Raw genomic sequence first — 23,910 nt, 5'->3', positions numbered from 1 at the left:
GGAAATTCACATATGTGTTGCTGAAGGAAATCCAGATCCTGGTAGGGAAGAGACTCCAGAAATTAACCCACAAAATAAACACATTCTATTCAGTCACACACTGCAAGAGCAAAAAGGGGAAAGCTGGTTTCATTAAAAGTTTGTGGTGCTGCCACCCCAGGAGTATTTGTCCTTCAGGAGAGGAATGAGCATTCCTGTTACACCTGCTACTCCTCAGAGGGGCTGGCAGGTTGTGTAAACACCTGCAGGGGAGCTTGGAAGCGGCTTCTCTGTAACACGTGCTTCATAACACACCCTCAGGTCTGGAGAAAGATGCCCACCCCATCCCCAAAACCCCCAGAAGGGCAGCTCCACCTTCAGCAGAGGAACAGCACAGCAGGTACCTCCAATTTTCAATTCCCTCTGCAGGCTGAAGCAGAAAAGGGGACAACAGAAGTAAATAAACAACAGCAAAAGCTGAAACTGGTCACTAGAATTTCTTACATACCTCAGTTCTAAGGAATTTTAAACTAAAATGCCTAAGGTCTTAGCTAGGTAGCCATTATCCTTGAGTAACCTACTCTGTAACAGCACCAACGGGCAGAACAAAGCCTTGTGTAAGGTCTGTGTCCACATTGTAGAAAAATACAAGTATAGTAGCCTAAATTATAAACATCCTAAACCCATTCTGATCCTCCTCAGCAGAGCCTGCAGAGTTTTTATTACGTTAATCTCCCAATAATCTTTTGTCATGCTGACTTGTTATTAGTGATCTGCTTTTCTGCAGTAACCAAGGTCACCTGGACTCTTGGTAGGTGCCTTTTCAAGGACCTTTTGCCACAGCAACAGGCAGAAGAAAAAAGATCTTGCCTTTAGAAATGCTTCAGAATGCCAATGTGAACTTTGTCATTGTTGCTACAGTTCTTACTTCCAAGAGGTGGACAGAAGGCTGCTTTTCTTATGAAAACAGAAGGGTGGTCAGTGATGGCTCTTAGCTCCCTATGAGCTCTGTACATCAAATAGCTGAAAGCTTTGCTTCATTGCTGTGAAGCAGGAACCAGAGCACTGTCTCCAACAAGGGTTTTGGTGTTTTTAAAGAAATGTGCAACTCCTATTAGTGGCTTAAAAATTTGTATCACAGAACAAAAAAGCTTTCTATTTTCAGCAGTGTCTGAATACAGGTACTGATTTTCTCAGTTCAGTCATTTATCCCAAACATCCAAGAATACATCAGCCTTTCAAGGACAGGGGCACTTGTTCAACATGGTAACTTCCTTCAATATCAAGGTAGTATTCCCAAGACAGGGCAAGACCAGGTTGTATCTGCGGGACATCCAGCTTCACGTTAAGAGCATTATCTTCTTTCTCCCTCTACACCAAATCCCACAATGTGCTGAACCCAAATCCACACTTCAGGAAAACACAGCACTGAAAAACTCGTTTCAGGTTCCCCTCTTCACTCATTCAGAACAAGGTCTCAAACAGACACACAAATAAATTAATCAGAGCACTATGGGGTTTTAAAAGCAGAACACAGGTTTATTTACAATCAAGTTCTTATGGGCAGCTGAATAAATAAAAACTTTGCCCCATATACTCTAACTCCCCTCTGCAGAAAGTGTCTGAACAAAAGGCTAGGTTTGAGAGATGCCTGTTTAGCAGCTGCCCCCTAATCCAGCCCCTCCAAAGAACACACTTCCTTAGTAAAACACTATTGGGAAAGAAGAAAATAAAGTGCAAATAAAAGGCAATAAAACGCTGGTGGCTTGTCTTGAGGCCCAGACGATGTGGAAAGGTTTGGCTGGATAAAGTTATGCCAGGTAGCTTACACCCAGCCACACCATGGTTTTGGATGCTTAAACAGGGACAGAGCCAAGACACTGCTCCGTAGCACAGAGGGCTCCAGCGCAAACAGGAATATTGCACGTGTGCTCATAAAGGGGCACGTGGCCTGGAATTGCCAGCACCAAAACAACGGATTTGGGATTTAGCCCCACTGCTCCCCTGTGTTCTACTGACAGCCGCCAGGACAGGACGGATGAACAGAAAAAGGGACCAAACATCTATATTCTGGTACTGAAGTCACAGTATGACTACATTCCTTATCACAGCAGCACAACGGAAGTTGAACTTCTCTCTCCTCACACCCAGTAACCAAACTGCCTGTGGAATCAAAAGATTTAAAATCTCCTATTTTGTGATACCCAAGCTGTTGAAGGGCATTTTAAGAAAAGGGTGCAGAAGTCCTGAAGAACGGACCATTGCCTTCAGAACAGGTGAAACTGGAACAAAGCGTTCACATGACAGTGCTGGAGAACCTGTCAGGATCAGAGCAGATCTGAATTGAGCTGGTAACTCAAAGGCAGAGCTGCCAGAGCCAGGGGAGACTCTTTAAAAGCTGTTCCACCACTTCAGACTGCCTAGGATCTGTCCATGTTTCAGGATCTCCTCACCCCATGCCTGAAATAGGCCACAAGAACAGAACACAGGAGACAGGACACGTATTACATCAGCATACACAGTAACTTCTTTCCAACATTTCCAACTCAGTGCTGCAGATACATTTGTGTGACATGGTATTTGGCACAGCTGTCTGGTGAGGAATCCCGCTAGTATCTTCAGCTCCACATGGTGCATAGATACTGCATGTAAAGGCATGACTAAGTAGCATTCTCCATCCAGAACAGCTAATCCCTTGCTGAGTCTGAGTGCCACAGTGCAGTTACGGCCATGAGAAGTCTCTGACTCAGGCTCCTTCTCCATTGCTTTAGAACTTTCCTCTGGAAAGTGAAGCCCACGCGCTTGTTAATATCCCGACTCTGGATGGATCTGGCCTCGGGTCTCCATTCTGTTCAGCCACGGACCAGCACCACCATCCACAGAGGCGCTGGATGCGGCCTTTCGCCCTCCGCCCGTCAAAATTCAGCCCACAGGACAGCCTTGTTGCCTTTGTCCACACTGACCACATGGGCACCTGCTGGCGACCACGCGACTGCGTTGATAGAAGAACTGAAATGGAAGCCAAGGTACAAGTTTACAAAAAAGCTGAATTCCACAACAGGGCTTAACACTGCAATGAAATATTTTAGTATTCTGACTACTGAAGAAAAAGCACTCTCAGCTCTCAAGAGACTCCAGCATTTAATAAGCCTAAGAGATACAGTTTCTTCAGAATATATTAAATGTACTTTATTAGAATCATATCTCAGTTTAAGTTGAACAATAACAAACCTAACCTTAATTCAATCTAGAGAATACTGCTGTGAATCCACAAAGAATCTGCATATTAAAAATTCTCACACACCAATATAAGTTGCAAAGCTGTATGACTACAATTCTTCCACAGCTCAGCAGGATTCACAAGCCAGATCCCCACTCCAGATTACAAGGCCAGCTTCCCCTCACCTGTGATGCTTTGTGAGCGTCCTCTCCAATTTCCCAGTGAGTACATTCCAAACGTAGAGGGCCCCATCAGCTGAACCAGCAGCCACATAGTTACCGTCAGGGCTATGAGATCAGAGAAGGTGCAGAACGTAGAGAACAATTTTCTCGTCAGCAATTTATCAAGCACACATCATCATTCCACCCGCAACTTCCTCAGCAAGCAACTTGGCATTAAAGTCTTGTAAGACTTACGTGTTACAAGCTGCTAACACTGAAGAGGTGAGAGCACTTTGAGATCAGAAAGTTTCCAAGACATTGGATCAACATCTACAAATATACTCTGTCCTGACTAAGAGGTAACCTTGGTTAAATCACAAACTCTGCCCCAGTTTTTCTAGCTGTAAGCAGGGACAATGCAGTCAAGCACCAGGAATCACTCACTTCTGCTGGGGAAGTATTTATCAGGTATCTTTCTTGTATTTGACCTTACCTGAACACAACTCTTGTCCAATCAGAGCCACATTTGAATCCCTGGGCGCTGAAAAGTTAAAATCAGATAATTTTACATTAATTTATAAGGAGATGGACTTTCAGGTTTTCACTAAAGAGCATCGTAAGGATTTCTACGTGGTTTGGAATAAGCTCCAGTATCCCTTTATCACAATTCACATTTCTCATACACCTTCCTTCTCAATTGTATCTGAAGAAATTCTTTCCTTTAGGCCAAAGACTTCTAAGACAAGCTATATTTAAAAGAGGTAAATGAAAAGATCCACCAGAGCAGATCTTTGCTGTTAGACTCTAAAGAACTTTGCTACCCATGTAGAACAAAAGTTAGAGGAGACTTCTTTCTCCACAGAGATACTGAAAATACTCCAGCACTGAGGGCAATCTACAATTCAAAGTTCTCAACGTTCTTGTGGAGAACACACTCACCTGAACGTCTGCTTGACAGCACCAACCCGCAGATCAATAATCTTTAGTAGATCATCACGGGAACAGGTCAAAAGCTCTGTTCGCTCTGAGTTCAGGTCCAGAGCTGTGATTCTTCCAAGCAGCTCCAGTTCTTTTACTATGCTTTCAGTCCTAAAGACAGAAAGGAGAAAAAAAAAAAGAAAAAAGAAAGAGTAAACCAGGATTCAGAAGCCAAACCACTGCATCAACACTCTGACTCATCCCAGTGTGGAAGAAGAGGAGAAAAAAGGATTACTGGTTTATTCTCACATTTTGATTCTTTCCCAAGCTAGATCTCACCTTGTGGATTATATTTCCAGCCACTATTTAGACACTACCTTTCTCACAACTCCACCGTTGAAAAACTAAATGACATCTAGAATGGCAAGTACTGACCAATGCAAAATATTTATGGGAAAGCAGACTGCCTTTTCAGAAAAGAAATGGCATCCCCCCCCAAAAAAAGTCCCAAACCAAAAACACCAAACAGAATAAAAGTAGTAACAAAAGTCCCTTTCAGTGGCCTTCTGCAACTCTTCAATCTCATTAGCTTCCAAGCTCAGAAAGAGCTCCCTAGTTCAGATTATACTCAGACAGCAATCCCATAACCATTCCTACACTATAAGCTCTCTTACAGTAGTTTTACCTGATGTCCCAGAAACGAATTTTCTTATCAAAATGTCCACTCATTACACATTGCTCAGTACATACGATGTCATTGCAGCTAGATCCTGCAAACACTGTTTTTATACCTAAAAAGGATAAACCAATGGTGACACACTGAAATTTATACTGTACAAACTGATGAAAACAGAGACAGAAAATGATCATTATACCATACACACACACAGTGGCCACACAGAGCAGTGTCTAAGGAGTGCCAAAGGGCAGACAAACTCTATCTTACATTAATCCAGACTTAAGTCTTCAACAACCTCTCTGTCCTTCTCAATCTCCTTTGCTGTGGCTAATATCCCTTTAAATGCTCCCATGACAGCTGCTTTACTTCCACTTTGTATTTAGACAGCTATAATTTGCTACTGTTAAACAACATGAAACTGTCTCCTTGACCTGTGTTCATGGTCCAGGTATCAAGGTAACCTTGGATCTCCTCTCTCAGCACAAGCTGGTTTAAGAGCCATCAACAGGAGAAAAGCCATGGAAATAAGGTGTTTCTCCGAGAGAAAGATCTGGATCCTAGCATTTCCTTCATTTGAGATGTTGACATTTTTGGTACATTTCCAAGAGATATTTCTATCCACCTCAGTGTTAAACACTCTGACCTGGCTTCAAGTTTTTAGTGGAAGAATAAAATACCCACCCTCAGCCTGGTAAACAAAGAATACTCATCAGAACACAGCTGCTGTTAATGTAATAGCATTACCAGTGCTTCCTGCATACACATGATTTCTTATTTCAGGTAACAGGCAGAATGAACCTGATTACTTGAATAACAGAAGATGGCATGGCTGCTAGTTTTTGCTTTTTTAGATTAGCAAGTAAAATAATCTGGTTGATGTCCATTTACATTCAGCAGAAGCATAGAACATGGATAGAAGACAGAAGTTAGGTTTCCTTACAAACTTTGCTGCGGAGGTCCCAGAGCTTGAGGGTCCGGTCATGACTTCCCGAAACAATGCGTGCATTGTCCAGCAAGAACTTGGCTGACAGAACTTTACCACTGTGACCTGTCAGGGTGTGCTGATGACAAGAGATTTACATGGTAAAATTGCACAGTTCCACTTGTTCCCTTTCCTTGTAGCTTACTAGTTTTGCTACTTAACAACTCAAAGACAATCTTAAATCGTAACTTGCATGTCTACTGCATTGCTTGGAGAAAAAAAAAAAATCTATTCTAGTTAAACAGAGATTAATTAACAGTGAATAGGAGCATTAAGTGCCACAAAGTTCAGCCTGAAGCTTGGAGACACCTTTAAGGCTGCAGTTTCTCTAGCTGCTCAGGGCAATTTTGAGCTCTCTTCCTCAACACTCCATACACCTACGCTTCATGGACAGATGGCAACTGCAACACAGACTTGCAGGAGCAATGAGGAGAAGGGGTTAAAAAGCATGCTGAAAATTGTAATTACGCCTTCAGGTTTTTATAATGAGCTTCTCTCAAGGATACAACAGGGTATCTAATCTCAACTGTTGTTACCTCTTCAAGTCTGAAAGCTAAGACAACCAGAGGTTTCAGAAAAACTCCCTACAGCAGTTTCTTTAACTGAAGGAATAAGCTCTGTGGGGCTAAGAACATGAACAACACTCACTACAGACTGCTGAATATTTACATACTAAATTACAAAAGAGACAGTGAATGACTGAAGTAAGAGTTGTGAAAAACCGGAGGGAAATCTTTGGCACATAGTTAAGATTTTTTTTAAATACTCAAAAGGACTATCAAATTATACAACACAATCTGGGCTTGGGAAATACAAAAGAAAAACCCTCAAGAATAGAAAGGAACATGAGCAAAGTTTGGAAAAAAGCAAGCCTGATACACAACACAAACTCTGAAAGAACAAGTCATCCCATAAAGACCACTTTGTCTTAAGAAAGAACACAAACTCCAGAAAGGAGGTTCTACACTTTATCTCTGCACCTCTCTTCTGCTCTTGCTGCACTATCATCAAGTACAGATATTTGCATTTAAGTAGGGAGTTTGTGGCAAAATTTACTTTGATTTCAGCTCTCCTATCTTCTGCTTATGTGCAAGCCATGACAAATCTGTATCACACCCACTCAAAACAAAGAACATACTATCTTATTTCAGAGAACAGTGAATGCACTTGCCTAAAGCTAGTAGTCACCAAGGACACCAAAAAAATTACAGAAAGATATCGTGAAGCCAGGTGGATGTTTGCAGGGATAACTAACTTTCTGTAGTAAGTAATCTGTAGTCTGCTAAACTTCTATTTACTATAACTCACATGCAACAGTAGGTCTTGCAGCCAAACAGAAGCTACAAAAGAACTGATATTCTTCACTTTCCTAAATGAGGCCTGACACCTCCACAGTGAGGACTACCCAGTGACTTACAATGCAACTGTAGGCTATAACCAAGAATTGAAATGTCAGAAGATTCAGAATATCAAAGTAGCATCTTTCTAAAAGTGTACATAGGAATGCCAAGAAAACTCTCTTAGCTGAAAAGAAACTTTTCTTTTGGTCAAATGTGAATCCTTCTTTAAACTAGAGCTAAGTGTTGGAGAAGAATGTGAGTACAAAGTAGTTGGGAGGAGAGGAAGAATCTTTCAAAAGACACTGAGAATAAAGTCACACACTTTTAGACTTGCTGCCTGTAACAGTTAGGCAAAGGGCTTCTTTTCAAGAATACTGCACCTAAACAAAAAAAAAATATCCCTCTTCTGCAAGCCCTCCATCAGCACTCCTCTCCTTGGATTGAAGTTGTTCTCCATAAACCATAAGAAGCATTTAAATTTCCACAAAGGAGGGTGGAAAGTGTATTGGGTTTACATTGTAAGGCTTTGCTAGCCCAGGGGCTGTATTGTGAAAATAGGCAGTAACTGGAGTTTCCTGCAAGGCTGTGCAGAGACCAATACTGTATTTTAGGTCTGTTAACAAAAAGAATTATTAGAAGTGTCTGTAAGTGCCCAATTTCCAAAACTGCCACATCCCTATTAGACAAAACTGGAAATACAAGACAAACAGCCTCAGCACTGCTTTGTCGTCAAGAGACTCACCCGTAATCGATTGTCATCAACTGTCCAGATTCTGCTGGCAAAGTCATTTGAAGCTGCTAAGAGGTAAGAACCCTGTGAACACAAGATTTATATAAAAATACTTCTGCAAGTTGATATTCAAATTAAACTCTAAGGTATTTCCAATAAATCATTAAAAGTATATTAGTGCTATATTGCCAAGGGAAGAAAAGAACAAAACCAGAAGCACAGCAGCATATACAGTAAGGAAAGCTAGTCTAACAACTTTCAAAAAGGCTACAGTGTTTTCTTCTCATCAAAATGTGTTAGTGATTTGTAGAATCATGATTACAGACAAAAGGAGCAACAATAACGAGACCAGAAATGACATTCTCCTTTCCCTTCTGCTGTAGTAACGAAACAGGTTCTAGTTTACCTGCCAGTATTGTGGGTTTTTTTCCTCTTTTTCGATTTTTGACAGGGAAAGAACCCTTCATCAATTACTTCTACTTCTACTGCTTAGTAGGCCTCAGAGCGGAATTAGCCCAATTATTGCAATTTTCATTACAATTCTAACATTTTAAACCAGGATTCCAAAACCTAAATCTGTCCAAGCAAAGACAGATTGACTTGTTCATGTCTTTAGGCTTAGGGCTCTTCCAGGTCATCCATGATGGAGAATGGACAATACAAGGTTCATGCTTGCACTCCTGTCCCTCTCAAAAGACTTTCCTGAATCCTTAGAGCCCATTAGCATCTCACCTCAGGCAGTTCTCACCTCAAATGGGTTCAAGCAGCTTGCAAAAATCAGAACTAGTCTCTCCTGCAGATGAACAGTGCCAACAAGTCTCTAATGAGCTTGTCAGTGTCCAAAGGAAGGATCCTTTTGAGTGCGTATCAATAAAGTTTAGCACAAAGAATCACCAAACAGAAGAAATGATACCATCTTTGGTCTACTGTCTATGCAGTAAAGCACCATCATGGGAGAGGTCTCAGCAGAAAAGTCAGATCACATGTCCAGTTATAACACTCCAAGACCCCAAGCTCCTTCAGGTGAGACTGTTGGATGCTGATCCCAGTCATGTCTCCAATACTGCAGGTTAACATGAACTGAACACATCACAAGCTGTCAGCAAACACTCTGCCAGCCACACCATTACTGTGCTGTGACTAGTGAGAAACTGCTGGGAGAAAAGGTCATGGAAGTGCAAGTCTTGGGATAATCAGACCTTTTACTATTCATCACAGACCTCAACAGAACACTTATGGAAATAAACTTCACAGAATTGAAGTCTAAGCGTATTTGCTTTAGTGCTGTTATGCCAGCTTTAGTGGGAAGCTGAAGACTAATTTCTTACTTTAGACAAAGCCTAGTGTATTTTACTGTAATTTTATCATAATAGCCCATGTCTGAGCTGCATATCTCCCAAATTGTAAAGCATTATAGGCTCCAGCATATCAAATAAAGATTTTTTTTTGGTACAATTTTCAACTATTTATAGTTACTCTCCTAAGTGTTTAAACTCATTTCTTAGGTAACTTTTCAAAGTGTTAGAATGGAAATTGATAGACCCCAACAATTCAGTTAACTCATTCACAATCACAAACAGTGGATACTGCACAGATACTCACAGCACTATCAAATTCTATGCTTGTAATCCCAGCGTTACTACCAGAGAGGGAACCTTTGGGCTCACACCTATCTGCACAAAGATGAACAAAATTTAAAACAATGGATTAGAACAGAAGCTGCCACAAAGCAAATTGTAACATGAGTTTGCTTAGCATCCCACCATACCCCAAAGCAAAAAAGTTTACCTCCCAAGACTTCCCAAAGCTTAACCCTCCGGTCCATGCCTCCTGTTGCTAGCAACCGGGAGCCAGGGCTGAACTGCACTGCATTCACCTCCCCATCATGTGCATCCTGAGGAGTGGGAGGAACAGAACAGCCACCCAAAATGGAATTAGCACAGACCCAAAATACCACAGATTAGAAAGCTATAGAACTTAAAGGTTATGCAGAACCACAGCTGTAGATCTTTCAGCAGTATATAGGAAACAAAGCCACAGACTGAAACTCTACTATGGTTGGTGGTGTACAAACAGCAGAAAGTCTGATCCTTATCTAAATAAAAAAAGCACATAAAGAAAAACACTAGCAAAGTCTCAACAGTGATAATAAACTGCCAGAAGCCTTACAACACTTCATAATTTTAGGCTTTATAAGGTAAGGATTTTAAGTTACACCATAAAAAAAAATAAGGAAAGGACAGAAGACATTAAGAGGGGATATGCTGTAGAAGGAAACCAGCTTTTCATTTCGCCATCTAGATCCAGCCATGGAACACGATCCAGTCAGTTCATGCAACCACAGAACACTCAAGGCAGGCTTGAGTTAGGAAAGTCTGCTAGAAAAGAGTGTAACAGATTAACTGCATTGAGTGTACTGGTGATAATGCTACTTTAGATTGGTGATTAAGTAGCACCAGAGGTTGTGACACCACCTTCTCTGACAGAGAACTTGGGCTTAAGCAGTGGTTCCTATCTGCAGGTGCAGTAACACCCCTGCACCCCTGCTCTCTCACAGCTTAATGTTTTGAAGCTTGAGTTGGCCACTTCATAGTGATTCTTAACCTTTTAAAACCTATGAAAATTTTAGGATTCCTTCCTTCTTTTTTCCCCAGTTCATTTCACAGCTTTATACTACTTACCACACAGTATTAGTACCACATTCTGAAATCATTTGCTGCATTCCTTTTTAAGTATTTTCAGTAACTGGTCTTTCAAAATCAGGGTTTTCTGGAAACTTGTATTTTTCTGGAACTTGCTGCTTATACTTGGTCTGCCAGCTCATATTTAGGGGTCATCACACTTCAAATCTGAACTTTCTACAAATGCAGAAGAGCCATTCAGAACAGAATTGGTCAAAAGTCTTGCCTGGAAACTATGCCTGAGAAAGATGGCTGAAGCAACTACCTCCTCTGCCCTTCCAAGCCTGTTCTACTCATCTCTCCATAAGTGAGCCTGGTCTGCTCCCTGTATCCAAACCTCTGGCACAGAGTCCTTGCATTCATTCCTGGAATGCTCTGCTGGACCTAGACATGTCCTCACACTCCACCTGGGCTCCAAACACAGGAGCTAAACCAACACAGATCATCTCCAGAAGAAACATGGATTCCTACGAAATGAGCCAGGACTTTTTCCTTCTAATATTGCTGTGCTAACTGCACATCACCTCCACACTGCCAGAGTTTGACGGGCTGTTCCTACTCCTGCTGCAAGATGGGTAATTGGAACGGGGCAGCATTCCCCACATTGCCAAGACTAGGGGTCAGCACAGTCTGCCATGGTTTGCCCCTCCATATGGGGTAGACAAGCTGCGCTGCTCTTAGAAGTTCAGATGGCATTACAGAAGACCAAGAGGTGAAAACAACATAAACCCTCACATGGTTCTTGAAAACGTCATATATACAGCTTTGTAATACCTTTTATGATGAAGTTGGCCAGGATTTACATCTATTTACATCTATTGATCAACTGCGCTTGCTGACATGGCCAGGAGAGAGGCAGGCTGCAACACATACTGAAGCCATGAACACCTCTCTCATCTGATGCTCCCTATTCAAGTCAGCTCCAGACTATCACTTAAATTATGACCCTATTCTCACTTAAGGTAACATTGCTACTCCCTCTACCCCATGACTGTCACTAGAGGAGATGGTAACAGGGCAGGCTAGGAATACACAAGCCTCCATGCTGCAGTGAGCCATTCTGTTACTCTGGATGAAAAACACAAGTAATTTCATATCCATATCCAGAACTGCAGTGCCTAAGAAAGCTCAAGAGGAATCTTAAAATGAGTAGCTGCATTACAAGACAATTTACCACAATATCTTTCATTCAGAAGGCAATGCCCTTCACAGAAGCAACACATAAAGGAGGTCTCAGCTTGAAAACTTTAGATCACACACAACAAATGCAGACACTCCACTACCAGCAGCTCCTCTTAATCAGTTCTGTTGGATGACATTCAGTGCCACAACTCCCTTCATTGTGGAGAACTGGAACTGAATTAATCCCAAACTGTCAGCAATCTCTTCCTCAATCATAGCTCTACTATAGCATGACAGAACAGGGACTGCTGGGAGCCAAGAGGGTAATGGAGTGTAATTCCCCTGTGCCCTCAGACCTTTTACTATTCATCATTGACCTCAGAAAAAACAGACATCAGGCACACCGGCTCTGAGAAGCATCTGGGCTAAGAATTAAACGGGATGAACTATGCTACAAAATCAAGGATTCCTTCTTGTTAATAGATAAGAGTTTCAGGAGATCAGTTCCCACAGACAGGATTCACTTCCTCCAAAGACAGTAAAAGGAATGGTAAAACCAGGAATTCCTTCTATACTTACAAAGACACATATGGCAGTAGTGGGCACTCTCACTTCTTTACTGGCACCTGGATGTGGCTCTACATTATCCTGGGGAGCAGGGAACGAGGACAAAGAACGCCTCCTGAGATGAAACAAAGCAGAAATATTTTAAAACAAGAAGTGAATGCTGTTTCTCTTGAGTTCATCCAGATCTGCACCTGTCACTTAACTACACTGTACAGCAATTAAAAAACGGGGAAAGGAGTTTAACTTTCTTTTATCCCATCTTTCAAAAATTACATTTGTCATATAACTACATTCACTTGTGGCTTTAGGTATTTCACAGTATGCCAGATAAGATACCTGAACTGATTACTGACCTCATTTTGGAGCAATCACCTTTTTTTAATCAGAAGGAGAAACATGGCACTGACTACAGTTTAGTTTAGCTGGAGAGACTGCAACTCCATCTGTATGTCTAGGGAGACTCAACACCTTTGCAGCACTACATCCAGGCAGCAAAATGCTCCATTCAAAAGCTCAGGCTGTACCATTTAAGCAAAGACTGTCCACCTAATGCAGAGCTTAACTTTGAAGGACTGGCTCCGCTCTGGACACTAAGCACAGAACCCAACGACTTATTTTAAATAACCCTATTGAAGGAGCAAAGTGCAGTGGAAAGTAAGAGCAAAACCCAACTGTTCTCTCCACAATGAGGGGCTCATTGCCTCTATAACTGTAGGCAGTTTCTAGCCAGTGCTACCAACATCAGAAATCTAATCAGGATAACGCAGCTGGGTTCCATGTTACTTCAGTGGAATACATTCACATGCTGGCCTAAGAGCGGATAATGTTTTTCACCTGGCAGCATCAGAAGATTGATGTCCCAAAAGGGGAGACTCAGACAGACTGGAGGGAAAGGTCAGAGGTCAGCACACGGCAAGATGGAAGAAACAGGAAGTTGAGAAGAACAAAAAAAGAAAAAAAAAGAAAGGCAGAAGCTAGACGAAAGGCCGAAATTATTTGTCCGTATTCCCTGCACCACCAAGATGTTGGTGTACATTGAAACCAATATACAAAACAAAGAGGTGAAAGTGTTCTAACCTACCCAAAGATATTAGTGATAGAGTCCAGAAGGCCTCCAGCTGGCTGGGAGAGTCGCTTACTGAAGGATGGGAGGACAGGTTTAAACCTTGTGAATAGCTTCTCCACATAAAGATCAATACAAACACATGTCATAGCAACAAGTCTCTGGAAAGACTCCCTCCCCTGCAGACCCAGTCCAAAAGACATAAAACACCAGAGGCAGGCATCAGTCCAAAAGTCACCAGTAACTACAACTCAGAACATAAATTTGTGAGTGAAGTTTCTTCAGTTTCCCTCAACCTCCACCCTGTGAATTACTGGTTTTTAGATACACCAGTCTGCCAAGTCTGAAGTTTCAACCAAATTAATGTGTGCTCTCATGTAACTACCTCTTACTTTCCACTCACTGCTATTTTAGAGGAAGAAAAAGATGCATTTAAAGTAGGTGAAGATTATTTTCAGCATTTCAGCTAAATACAAAATCCCAGCTATTTGCAAATTCACATTGATATCTTGCGTAGTAACAGAGGTATAATACAACACGCACTGTAATACCCACTTTATTGTCTATGTTTTTAAACCTTTAAGATTAAACACAGGTTTTACAGACACTAGTGTAATTTAGTTAAAAGATTGAAGGAAAAACAGCATATCCAAAACACAGTAACAGAGAACATAGCACTTGAGTTTCACACTGTTCTGAAAGTACTAAACTGTGTTCTAGCTAAAGGCAAGTAAAAACCTTACATAAAATTCCCAACATTGTTCCAACTCTCTCATACCCCTTGTTCTCTCTCAATGACATGGTACAAAAATCTCTTGGTCTACAAACCTGGATGTTCGGCTGACAGCTCGCACTGGAGATGTCTCCTCAGCTGTGTCAGAGGTTTCATCTGCAAGCACTTCAATATCATCATCCCTGCTGAAGTGAGAGAAAGCACCTCGTTTGCAGTCAGCCAGAGCTTCCCCTGGAAACCACCCATGGATACGTACGAACTGAATGGGCAACACTACTCCAGAGTCAGTCCATGTCTGTGCCCAACCCACATCTGGGTTTATTTAGCTGTAGTAAAATGTAGGTAGATCCAGACAACACAAACTGTCACTGCCAGAGATATTACATTCAACATACAATGTCTGCAAACAAGTACGTTGCAGCACCTAAATTTCAGTGTTTTCAGCTGCCAATTACACTCTTCACTAACAAGAGGGTTGGACTCCCCTCCCCCTGTTTACATTGACAGGCATACTTTCTAGATGCTTTTTGCTACAGGCATTTTATTTCAGCTTGCAGCACTACATACAGCATTATGACAACCTATCACATCTGAGCAAGACTTTGCTACTGAGTGAATTACATTTGCTGGAACAGTTGCAGAACAGCAAAACCACAAGTTATTGCAACACTAAATATAGACAATATCCTATTTTCATAGCACCTTTTTTGCCATTCCAAAACAAGAAGTATTTAAAAGTTCAAAATTTAAGAGTTCAAATTTTCCTCCTTCATCCACACCAAAGATATCCTGATACTTTGTATACTATTCTACTTCAGTAGCTGCTCCATTAAGTACAAGGGATGTTTTGATTCACTTCACTGAAGTGTTAGTGTACAACTGAAGAGAAGTGTGGGGTTCCAATACATGTACCATAAATTAATCCAGCTAAACTACTCAGCTAATGCTAAAAGGTTTTTCCTTATTAGTCATCACGGGCTCTGACAGTCCAGTATTTTTTCCTTCAATGATGATTTTTCCTCCACTGCTGATTTTGCAGGACAACCTATTTTTAAACACGCTCTATCAACCTGATGCCATTTGGCTGAAAAGGAAGTTTAATTTCAGCATTAAGTAGGAATAAACCCATTCCTGCCATCAGATAACACTCAGCTGCAAAAGAATTTAAGAGGACAGGACCATTTTTAATCTCTCGCTTCAGAATGTAGCTGCACTTTAAGTTCTAAGATTTTGGAGGACAGTATGTATGAAATGGTTGGACTGGATGATCTTCAAGGTCTTTTCCAACCTAGACGATTCTGTGAAAGGACTATGGAAAATATATACTCTGATTGAGAGTATCAGGCTGATATTTCAATAACACACTATCAGATTCTACTGATAAGTTTGAGCTGTTAAAATTGTATGTAGCAAGAGAACTTCCCATGTTAATATATTTTTGAAGTGAATATAAACACCAGGGTGCACTCCTTTAAATACTGCAATTTTGCCCTTCAGTAAGCAGCACATTTATACAGTACAAACCCTCTAAAATGACAACATCAGAAAAAGGAATCAAAAAACTGTGAAGCAGTTTGAGTACTTTACAAAAGCCATTCTTTTCAGCTTTTTTTTTTTAACAGGCTTTTTTTAACTTCACAGTGTCTCATATCAGATTTATGAAACACTGAGACCATCATCCCCACCACAACAGGAAGTAAAATATTCAAGCTATTATGCTACAGCTAGCTCTGGGCTCAGCTCAAAGATAAGAAAGTGTTGCTTTGGGTAATGGATAGGAAGAAGCTTAATGGGGAAAGTGGCCACAGACATTACATGTGTGCTTCCCCTCTCAGTGCGACATTATTTATTGAAGAGTTTAATACTCTAAGATAGTCCGTGTGTGTTTACATCAAATAACATGGACAAAAGGGATATCACTGTTCTTACAAGCTGGGAAGACTGTCCCCTCTGGCTTGGGACTGTCCACTGGCCTGTGACACAGAGGTCAGCAGTAATCTTGTCATGGAGAGTCACACCTCAATAAGCTAAGGAAATGGAAGCATTTAAACATTTCTTAAAAAAAAGCAAAGCAAATTGTGCTAATCAGTTGTATTGTTAATTGCTGTTTCAATATTCCTTCTAAATGCTACAAGTTCTCTCATACTCCACCTATGCCTGCCCTTCCTACCTACCCCACCTTCGCATGGGCCCTCATCCAGAGCAGATACATTGCTCCGATCACGTGCAAAGACGTGCAGCACAGAGACCCAATGTGATTACATGATGCTACAACAAAGACAACAGACAGCAATGAAAAGCCTGCACCCTGCTCTGGCACTGTGGTCCAAACACTGTCTCGGTGCTTTCCAGTAACAATGCAGGTGATGTTTTTCTGGATTTGGCTAACACAAGTGCTAATAACTTTGTCAACCTGGTGCAAAGGGCCTATACCATCAACTGCCCACTTCAGTCAGCTGATTAAATATCACCTAGGAGTAAACATAACAGTGAAAAGAACAAAAGACCAGAGATATTTATCTCGGGCTTACCAGGAAAAGTAACTTCACATCTATCAGTTTTTTCCCTACAGAATAAATCTCTCCCAGTATGAAAGTGATCAGTATATTTTCATGCACCTTAACTCACTCAGTACCTCTTCTGACATGAAATCCTTGAACATACTTGTAATGTAACACTTAAAAACACAAGCATCTCCAGAATACATTGTTTCATGATTGAAGAACTATTCTAAAGACCAAAGGCACAACATAACAAATGTTTTTATACTGAGATAATAATATATATTCACCATATGAACTACTCTTAGGACTTTCAGTCCAAGCATCTATTTTTAGTCATAACAGAGCTCCTTATTCTGGAAGTTCAAGCAGTTACTGTACATTTTTGACTTTATACCAAAGTTTAAACACTCCTCTACATCACCAAATTTAGAAATAACAAAGATACCATTTATCATGTATCTGCCTAAAACTGAAGAATGAAGTGATGAAGGAGACTATAAATCAAAAGGGCTTACGGTTCAACAGGCAGGGGTTCTTTCGCAGCTTCTGCTAGCTCCTTCTGCAGCCTGGCTTGTCGTCTCCTAAGAAAGAGAAAGCAAGGTTATTTAAAAAAAAGTTTCTTTAATCTCATTCCAAAGTTTACCCTGCACAGTTTTGATAGGCTTCATAAGATTTATGAAAATAAAAATCAAACCACTGCCCTAATTTTATCCTGCTTTTCAAGTTACTCAGTACAGGAGAGGCAGTTTTCTTACTGTGAACAGAGAAGGACAAGATCAATCAAGCGAGGCAATAAGGCAAAGTGTACCTACTGTCCTTTATGACCTATATGAATGTAGATTTGATTGGAGGGCAAAAACTTGCAAACATAATGATTACGCTAGTATAGATAACAAAAGAGCCAGGTCCTATGAGACTTGTATTATACTTCTTAGTCTCCAAGTATCCTTAGCTGGCAAGTAAGCTGAAGCAATTCAGAATTATTATTTTGCAAGAAAAAAAAAGTACAAGCTTATTTCTGCAAGTTATACAAAGCTTAGTCTCATAGCAGCCGCCCCTTTTAGATGCAAAAACCACTTAAGTAAAAAAAGGATAAAACTAGGAGTAGTATCAAGATACAGTATGAACAAGAGATGTCCAAATCTAATACCAGCAAAAAAAACCCCAAACTAGTTTCTATCTGATTTCTGATCTTCAGGCCATAGTTAAATGTTGCTCAAGAAAAAAAAGAACATGTTTTATTCATTTAAAAGACAGGAATGTTTTCACAAAGCATCCGTCTGTGTTGGCCAGAAGGAAGAACACAAAGTTCTGGACTCTCATTGTGTTGTGCAAGAATACAGAGATATCAGAGATCAAAACTAAATCTGGTTTTATTCTATGCACTCCTAAATATTAAAAAATATATTGGGAAGTAGTTTATCAAATGCCATCAGTCTCACCTTGAATCCTTTTCATTTTCTGCATTCAAACGATTGGCTTCTTGTGCTTTCTCTGCCATCCAACGTGAGACCAGCTCCTGGTTGTCTTCAGTAGTTTTCCTTAGTTTCTCCTCCAAGGCATTAAAGGTGATCTGGAGAGCATCATACTCATCTTTCAGTGTCTGATTAGCTCGCTCAAGATCTTGCAGTTTGCTACGCAATTCCTGGCACTCTGTTTCTAGTTCAGAGATCTTTTGCAAATACTCTGCAATCCTGGAATGGCAACAAAATAGACAAAACAATGAGGATTTCCTTTGGGAGCTATACCATCTTCTTTGTGTTCTTTGTGTAATGCCTAACAAAGGCATTTTTTGCCCATGGCTAGGACTTCTAGAGAATATTATAACAGTAATAAATAACTCAGCCAGAAGTCTGGGTCTCATACCAACCACACAGACAAAACAGTTCTTACTCACTTTGCTTCATTCATCTGCATCTCTTTGTCCTTCTGCTGCATTTGGTTATTCAGATCAATTACAGACTGGGCCAACTAGGGAGAGGAGAAAATTACATTACAAAATACTGGGTTGCCAACTGGATAACTCACACTAAGCAACAACCAGTGAGAGTACAGACCAATCTATTATTACAAGCATGAAGCCTCACAGGTCTTTTACAGCTTTCTATACAGATCTGTTCACTGTCCGTATCACACAGGTCATTGAACCAGGGAATCCACTTTGAAAAACAAGTTGTCAAAAAGTTACTGTCCTTTGGTCTCTCACTCCCTTCCCCTCAAAAAGTTTCTTTATTCAAGTCACATCAAACAATGTATATTAGGAAGAAATTCTATCTTTTAAAGTTGTGGAAAAACCAATTCAGAAACTAAAATTTGCCAAGTAAACCAAGAAATGAGTACTAACAACCAAGCAACAAATCTTCCTGTTACGGCCAGGACAGCCATTACAGGAGACATGTAGTTCACATATTGTAAATGCAGGTTTCATGAAGATTTTTCCAACAAAGTAAGTAGCTGGTGGAGTCTCTGCAGTTCACAGGAAACAGAGGGGCAGAGGCCAACAGTAATGAGCGGCTGCTGTCAGCTCACAGCTCCGCAGGCAGCGAGCAGCAGCGAGCCCCACAGCAAAGAGCCTCAGCTGCCCAGGGAGAAGTTCTGAGCAGAGTGCCTCCTCGGTAGATGGCTCAGGGTACCAGGCTGGGGGAAAAGAAGGAATGTGCAGTGCTTTGACTAGTCAGCGCACACCTCCTATAGAAAACTGTCTCCTCTTTGAAAAGCTCAAAATAACTGACACTGCAGCTTCACAACTCCAGTGAGGTGTGATCAAAGGAGCATGGTAACATTTTCCAGGTCACTCCCACCTTTTCCCTATAAGTCCACAGCACCATGCAGGTACTAGCTCCTAGACTCATTCAGTCCACTGCTATGATTTTTAAAATCCCAAACCCAGTTCTGCTGATGAAGCCTCCACACCTCTGTGTAAAAAAAAAAAAAAAGCAGCTTTTCCTCCCTTCCAGGCACAAGTCTCATAACAAGTCTCATAGCTTAGAGCACTCCTGGGTTCCCTACTGCATCTACATGGCAGAACAAGTACTCCCTTTTCAGTCTAACACGATGGGACTTTCAACCTGTGCTTCTGCTTGTTCTGTCCACTTTTTTTATAGCAGCGGTCCTATGAAGTGAGACAAATGAAACTACACACAGGCACTTATTCTCTCATTCAAAGTCTTTTCAATGTAGAACTAGTGGTCATGCACAGTTCTAATCTGGATCAGTTCTTTCTTCCTCTAATACATACAGTTAAAAACCTAATAATGAAACACAAAGTGAAGCACTTAAAAATCATACTATAAGACTGACAACGTAAGCTCTTATCTCTCCTGTCAAAGACCAACCATCTCTGGTTTATTTTAATCATCAACATGGGGAGCTTAAAAAGGCTGTACATGAAATGAGGAAAAAATGTTGATGAGTAAGCTTGGTAAAATTGAGGTCATGTTCACAAAGGGCCACGTACAGACCATACACACGAGAGGACTTTCTAACCTCGCCACGCTTCTTATGCAGCTCTGTCAGCTCCTCTTGATGCTTTATCTTCAGCTGTGCCAGCTCCTGCAGCTGAGCATCATTCCATGTGCCATCATGTCCTGGACTGGAATTTGAGAGAGAGGAAGAAGAGATGTCACAAACAAGAATCCAATTGCTTTGACAGTCTCAGAACATTACCTCCCTTGGATTTTCTATATTACATCAGAGTCATTCATAATGAGCTAATGAACTAAACCACAGGTAGCTCCCCCACACCACACTTCTCACCAACCAAAATATTATATAGTACCAGAAAATTAAATTTACTGAGGACTCGATTCACCTTTTTGTACATTTCTAAACAGAATTAACATTCAAATGAAAGATAACTAGCCTTTACTTAAATTTGCATTAAAATAAGTGAGTCTTAAAAGTACACTCTACAAATTCTGGAAGAATTACAAATATTTTGCCACCTCAAATTTGTTCTGGAGAGAGACAGTGGACCTCGAAGATGATAGATATTCGGAGAGAGCATAAAACAGGACACAGAATCAAAAGCCAGGGGACCAAGGGTATGTTCCCAGGCCCTTGGATCTATAGTCCCAGGTTTTGCAAGTTGCTTCTCCATTGTTCCAACAATGTTCTAGCCTCTTATTGTATAAAGGTTTTGGGGTGCTTTTTCATTGTGTTTTACACAGTGGTACTGTGACATAAGCTGGAATTTCTACACACCAGAAGAACACACATACCACCCCCCAAACAACTATGACTGTAACATTTAGCACTCACGTCTCTGAAAGCACAGAGACAGGAACAGAAGTCAGGTTTTTAAAAGCATATACACACATACATATCACACAGACTTTGAGCAAGTTAGCAGCTATATTTTAAACAGCTTTTAAAAATAATAATTTAAAGTTCATCACCATTACACCACACAAACAGAACAAAGTAATTGGAAGTATCTGTTTCTGCAGTTGCTTTGTGTTAGTCCAGTGGGAGACAAATAATGCATTCAGAAGGTGAAAGGTCTCACAATGGTATCAGTAACGTAATGCTCTTCTCAAAGACAACCAACAAACAAACACCACCTCACCAAACTAACACTGTACTAGAAGACGCTGCATTTCCAAAAACTGTCCAAACAGACAGGAAGCCAAGTCCTGTGCTAATATCCAACACATCCTATAACTCTGGCCATACATACCTCTATAGCCAGAACTACATATTCCTCCTTGGCCTTAAGTAAATGCATTTTTCCTCAGCTGTCTAGGATTATGGAATTTATTCTATTTCAAAAAACTGTCATATACTGAGGACAGTATCAGAGCTCAGCCTAGTATTTACTTTGAAGAGGCTGTTTCTGTGCATTTCTTGTCATTCTTATCTACTCCAGCCTCATCTCAGAGTAGGCATTCAACCAGAATCAGATTCCCATAAACTACAGATGGTTCAAGACAACTGCAGTCATCAGAAAGCTACTGAGAACTTTCACATGGGGGTTAACTCCAGCCTGCTGGCCAAATGCTGACACTTTCCCTGCAATTCCTGTAAAATCAGGAGCAATTCTTTACTTACTAATAACAATACACAATAGCCTTAACTATATTTGTTTTTTATCCCAATTAGACATACACATAAGGTTTTGCATTATATTGCAAAAAGAGCTTCAACAGAATAGGCAACTCCCACCGAAGTAGGAAATTCTGAGCTACTTAGCCCTGCCTTTTCTTCAGTTACATCAAGAGCAGAACCCAACAGCCTTTCCCTGCTAGTATTTACATGCTGCCCAAAGGACACACTGCTAGCATATTGGTTTGCTGTGGACGCAGCATGACCCCTGCCTACATCACTAGATGCTATTCCCAGGTTAGAGAAGAAGTTTTCTGAAAAAATCCTGGTAAAAGCAAGACGACACATTCTATTTAGCACACAGTGCTTATTTAGGGCTGACACTTCACAATCATGATTTTCTCCGCTCTCTCCTTCTATGTGATAACACAGATTGAAAGAAACTAAGACATCAGTTTCTTCCTGCACTGCAATACTCATAAGACTGAATAATTTCAAGAATCATATCACAAACATTGGGAACTAACACCAGACAAACATTATAAGCATTACAAGGCAAAGAGAACAGAAGCTCATGCTAGTCTGCCTTCATACCTTGAGTTTGTGATAAATTAATTTGTCCAAAATTTGGTTAAATCTTTCTGCACTACATTCTGTAAACATACAGTAACTTGTTTTCATGTTTATAGAGTTTGTCATGATTTATTTTAAGTTCAACAGATTTCCCAGTTCACTTTATTCCAAGTTACTGTAGTAACCTAGAAGTTGTTTGTGTAAAGCATCAAACAATGGTTGAGGTTAGAGCGTGCCTGACAGCTGACTGACAGAAAAGGAATTTTAAATACCTGATCTCATGTCTGCTCTGCATGTCATATTTTTCTGCTTGAAGCTTATCAGCCAGCACCGCATGAAGATCCGACTTCTCTAGTAGCTTGTTATCTGAAAGGGCAAAAAGTACAGTTGAGAAGATAATCAAAAAGCAAGACTTCTCAAGTGCATTGCTATTTACTAAAACCAGAGTTCAAAGGTCAAACTCTTTACTGCCCCTCAAGTGATAGCAAGAAGAAAAACAGACCTGCCAGAGAACGGCCCACATCCAACACCGCAGGGTCCTGCTGAGGTTTATTTGCTTTCCTTCCCTGTAACATACAGCACCTCAGCATGTGAGCCAGCAGCTGTTAGGTGACCCCCACTTCCATTTGCTCTCAACACAGCTGGAGCAGGAGAGGGACGGGCAACTAAGAGCTGAATAGAAAGCACTGGCCCCTGAATAGCTCCAAATTTTACAACTAGATCGTGAACACATCAATAGCACTATTGTTCTCAATTCCACAAACATCTGAGCTGAAACTGTGCAGACAATTTAGATACTCAATCACTGTCCACAGTACAAACTCGGCTGAGCCAACTGAGAGAAACAACTACTTATTTTCCTCAATTATGTAGAAGGCCCAACTTTTCTCAGTTCTAACAAATATCTCCCAACCAGCCTTCCGAGAACGACACAGGCGAGGCCTCTTTACCACCGCGTTTTTCCCACTTTCTCCAGAGGTGAGGGAAAGGAAAGCGCCCCACGGCCTCGACCCCGCCGGGGCAGCGGCGCCGCCGCGGCCCACTTACACTGCCCGATGATCTCCTCGAAGGCCTGTCGCTGCAGCCGGTCCCGCCGCCGCAGCTCCGCCGCGATGTGCCGCTTCCAGGGGGGGAAACCGGCGGCGCGCAGCCCCGACGCCATCTCCGCGGCGCGGCGGGAAGGGGCAGCGGGGGCGAGCGCCGCCCGGGCGGCGGCCCGCGAAGGGCGGCCGAAGGGAGAGGGAGACGGGCAGGAGCGCCGGGAGGCGGCGGGGGGCCGGTGTCCGGCCCGCGGCGGGGCGAGCGCGGCGGCGAGGGGCGCCCTCTCAGAGCCGGCGCTCGGCCGGCGCGGCCCGCAGCCGCCGCCCCACGCCCGCCATGGCGCTGCGGCCGCGCTCTGTCAGGGGCCCTCGCCCCTCAGCGGCGCACCGCAACGGCGACAGCGGCTGCCCCGCCGCTGCCTGGCACCGCCCTCTCGCCCGCCTCCGCTGCCGCTGGCCTCACCACCCTTGTCCTCGGTGCCGGGCAGCGCCGCGGCGAGATCACAGTGCGAGCGCGGGGTCGGCCTCCACCACCGGGCGGGCAGACACCCTTCAGAGGAGAGGGGGCCTCACGC

The 23,910-nt window shown here is 41.9% G+C and overlaps 1 protein-coding gene and 2 non-coding genes across 9 annotated transcripts; all 3 read right to left on the bottom strand.

Annotated features, from left to right (window-relative positions):
- Window positions 1-1,499: 1,499 nt before the first annotated feature.
- ATG16L1 (autophagy related 16 like 1) lies at window positions 1,500-23,910 on the bottom strand. 7 transcript variants are annotated; one of them, XM_074911715.1, is made up of 19 exons: window positions 23,343-23,910; window positions 22,568-22,661; window positions 20,166-20,271; window positions 18,577-18,650; window positions 18,122-18,373; window positions 17,195-17,260; window positions 14,271-14,360; window positions 13,461-13,517; window positions 13,214-13,261; window positions 12,392-12,494; window positions 9,798-9,903; window positions 9,612-9,682; window positions 8,022-8,093; window positions 5,898-6,018; window positions 4,964-5,069; window positions 4,300-4,449; window positions 3,854-3,901; window positions 3,385-3,486; window positions 1,500-2,988 (listed from the first exon to the last, which is right to left on the bottom strand). In XM_074911715.1, exons 1-19 carry the CDS (start codon window positions 23,455-23,457, stop codon window positions 2,895-2,897), a joined length of 1,875 nt encoding a protein of 624 aa, XP_074767816.1. In that variant the 5' UTR covers window positions 23,458-23,910; the 3' UTR covers window positions 1,500-2,894. The 7 variants fall into 7 exon arrangements, with proteins under 7 accessions (XP_074767816.1, XP_074767818.1, XP_074767819.1 ...); XM_074911717.1 differs by having other exon boundaries at window positions 14,271-14,357; XM_074911718.1 differs by lacking the exon at window positions 13,214-13,261.
- LOC141963465 (small Cajal body-specific RNA 6) lies at window positions 8,968-9,230 on the bottom strand. Its single transcript, XR_012634123.1, has one exon.
- Window positions 11,920-12,190, bottom strand: LOC141963464 (small Cajal body-specific RNA 6). Its single transcript, XR_012634122.1, has one exon.

This window comes from Athene noctua, chromosome 8 (genome assembly GCF_965140245.1).
Source record: "Athene noctua chromosome 8, bAthNoc1.hap1.1, whole genome shotgun sequence".
Classification (NCBI taxonomy): Eukaryota; Metazoa; Chordata; class Aves; order Strigiformes; family Strigidae; genus Athene; species Athene noctua.
The sequence above is the reverse complement of the archived record's forward strand: the minus strand, read 5'-3'. Positions and strand labels throughout refer to the sequence as shown.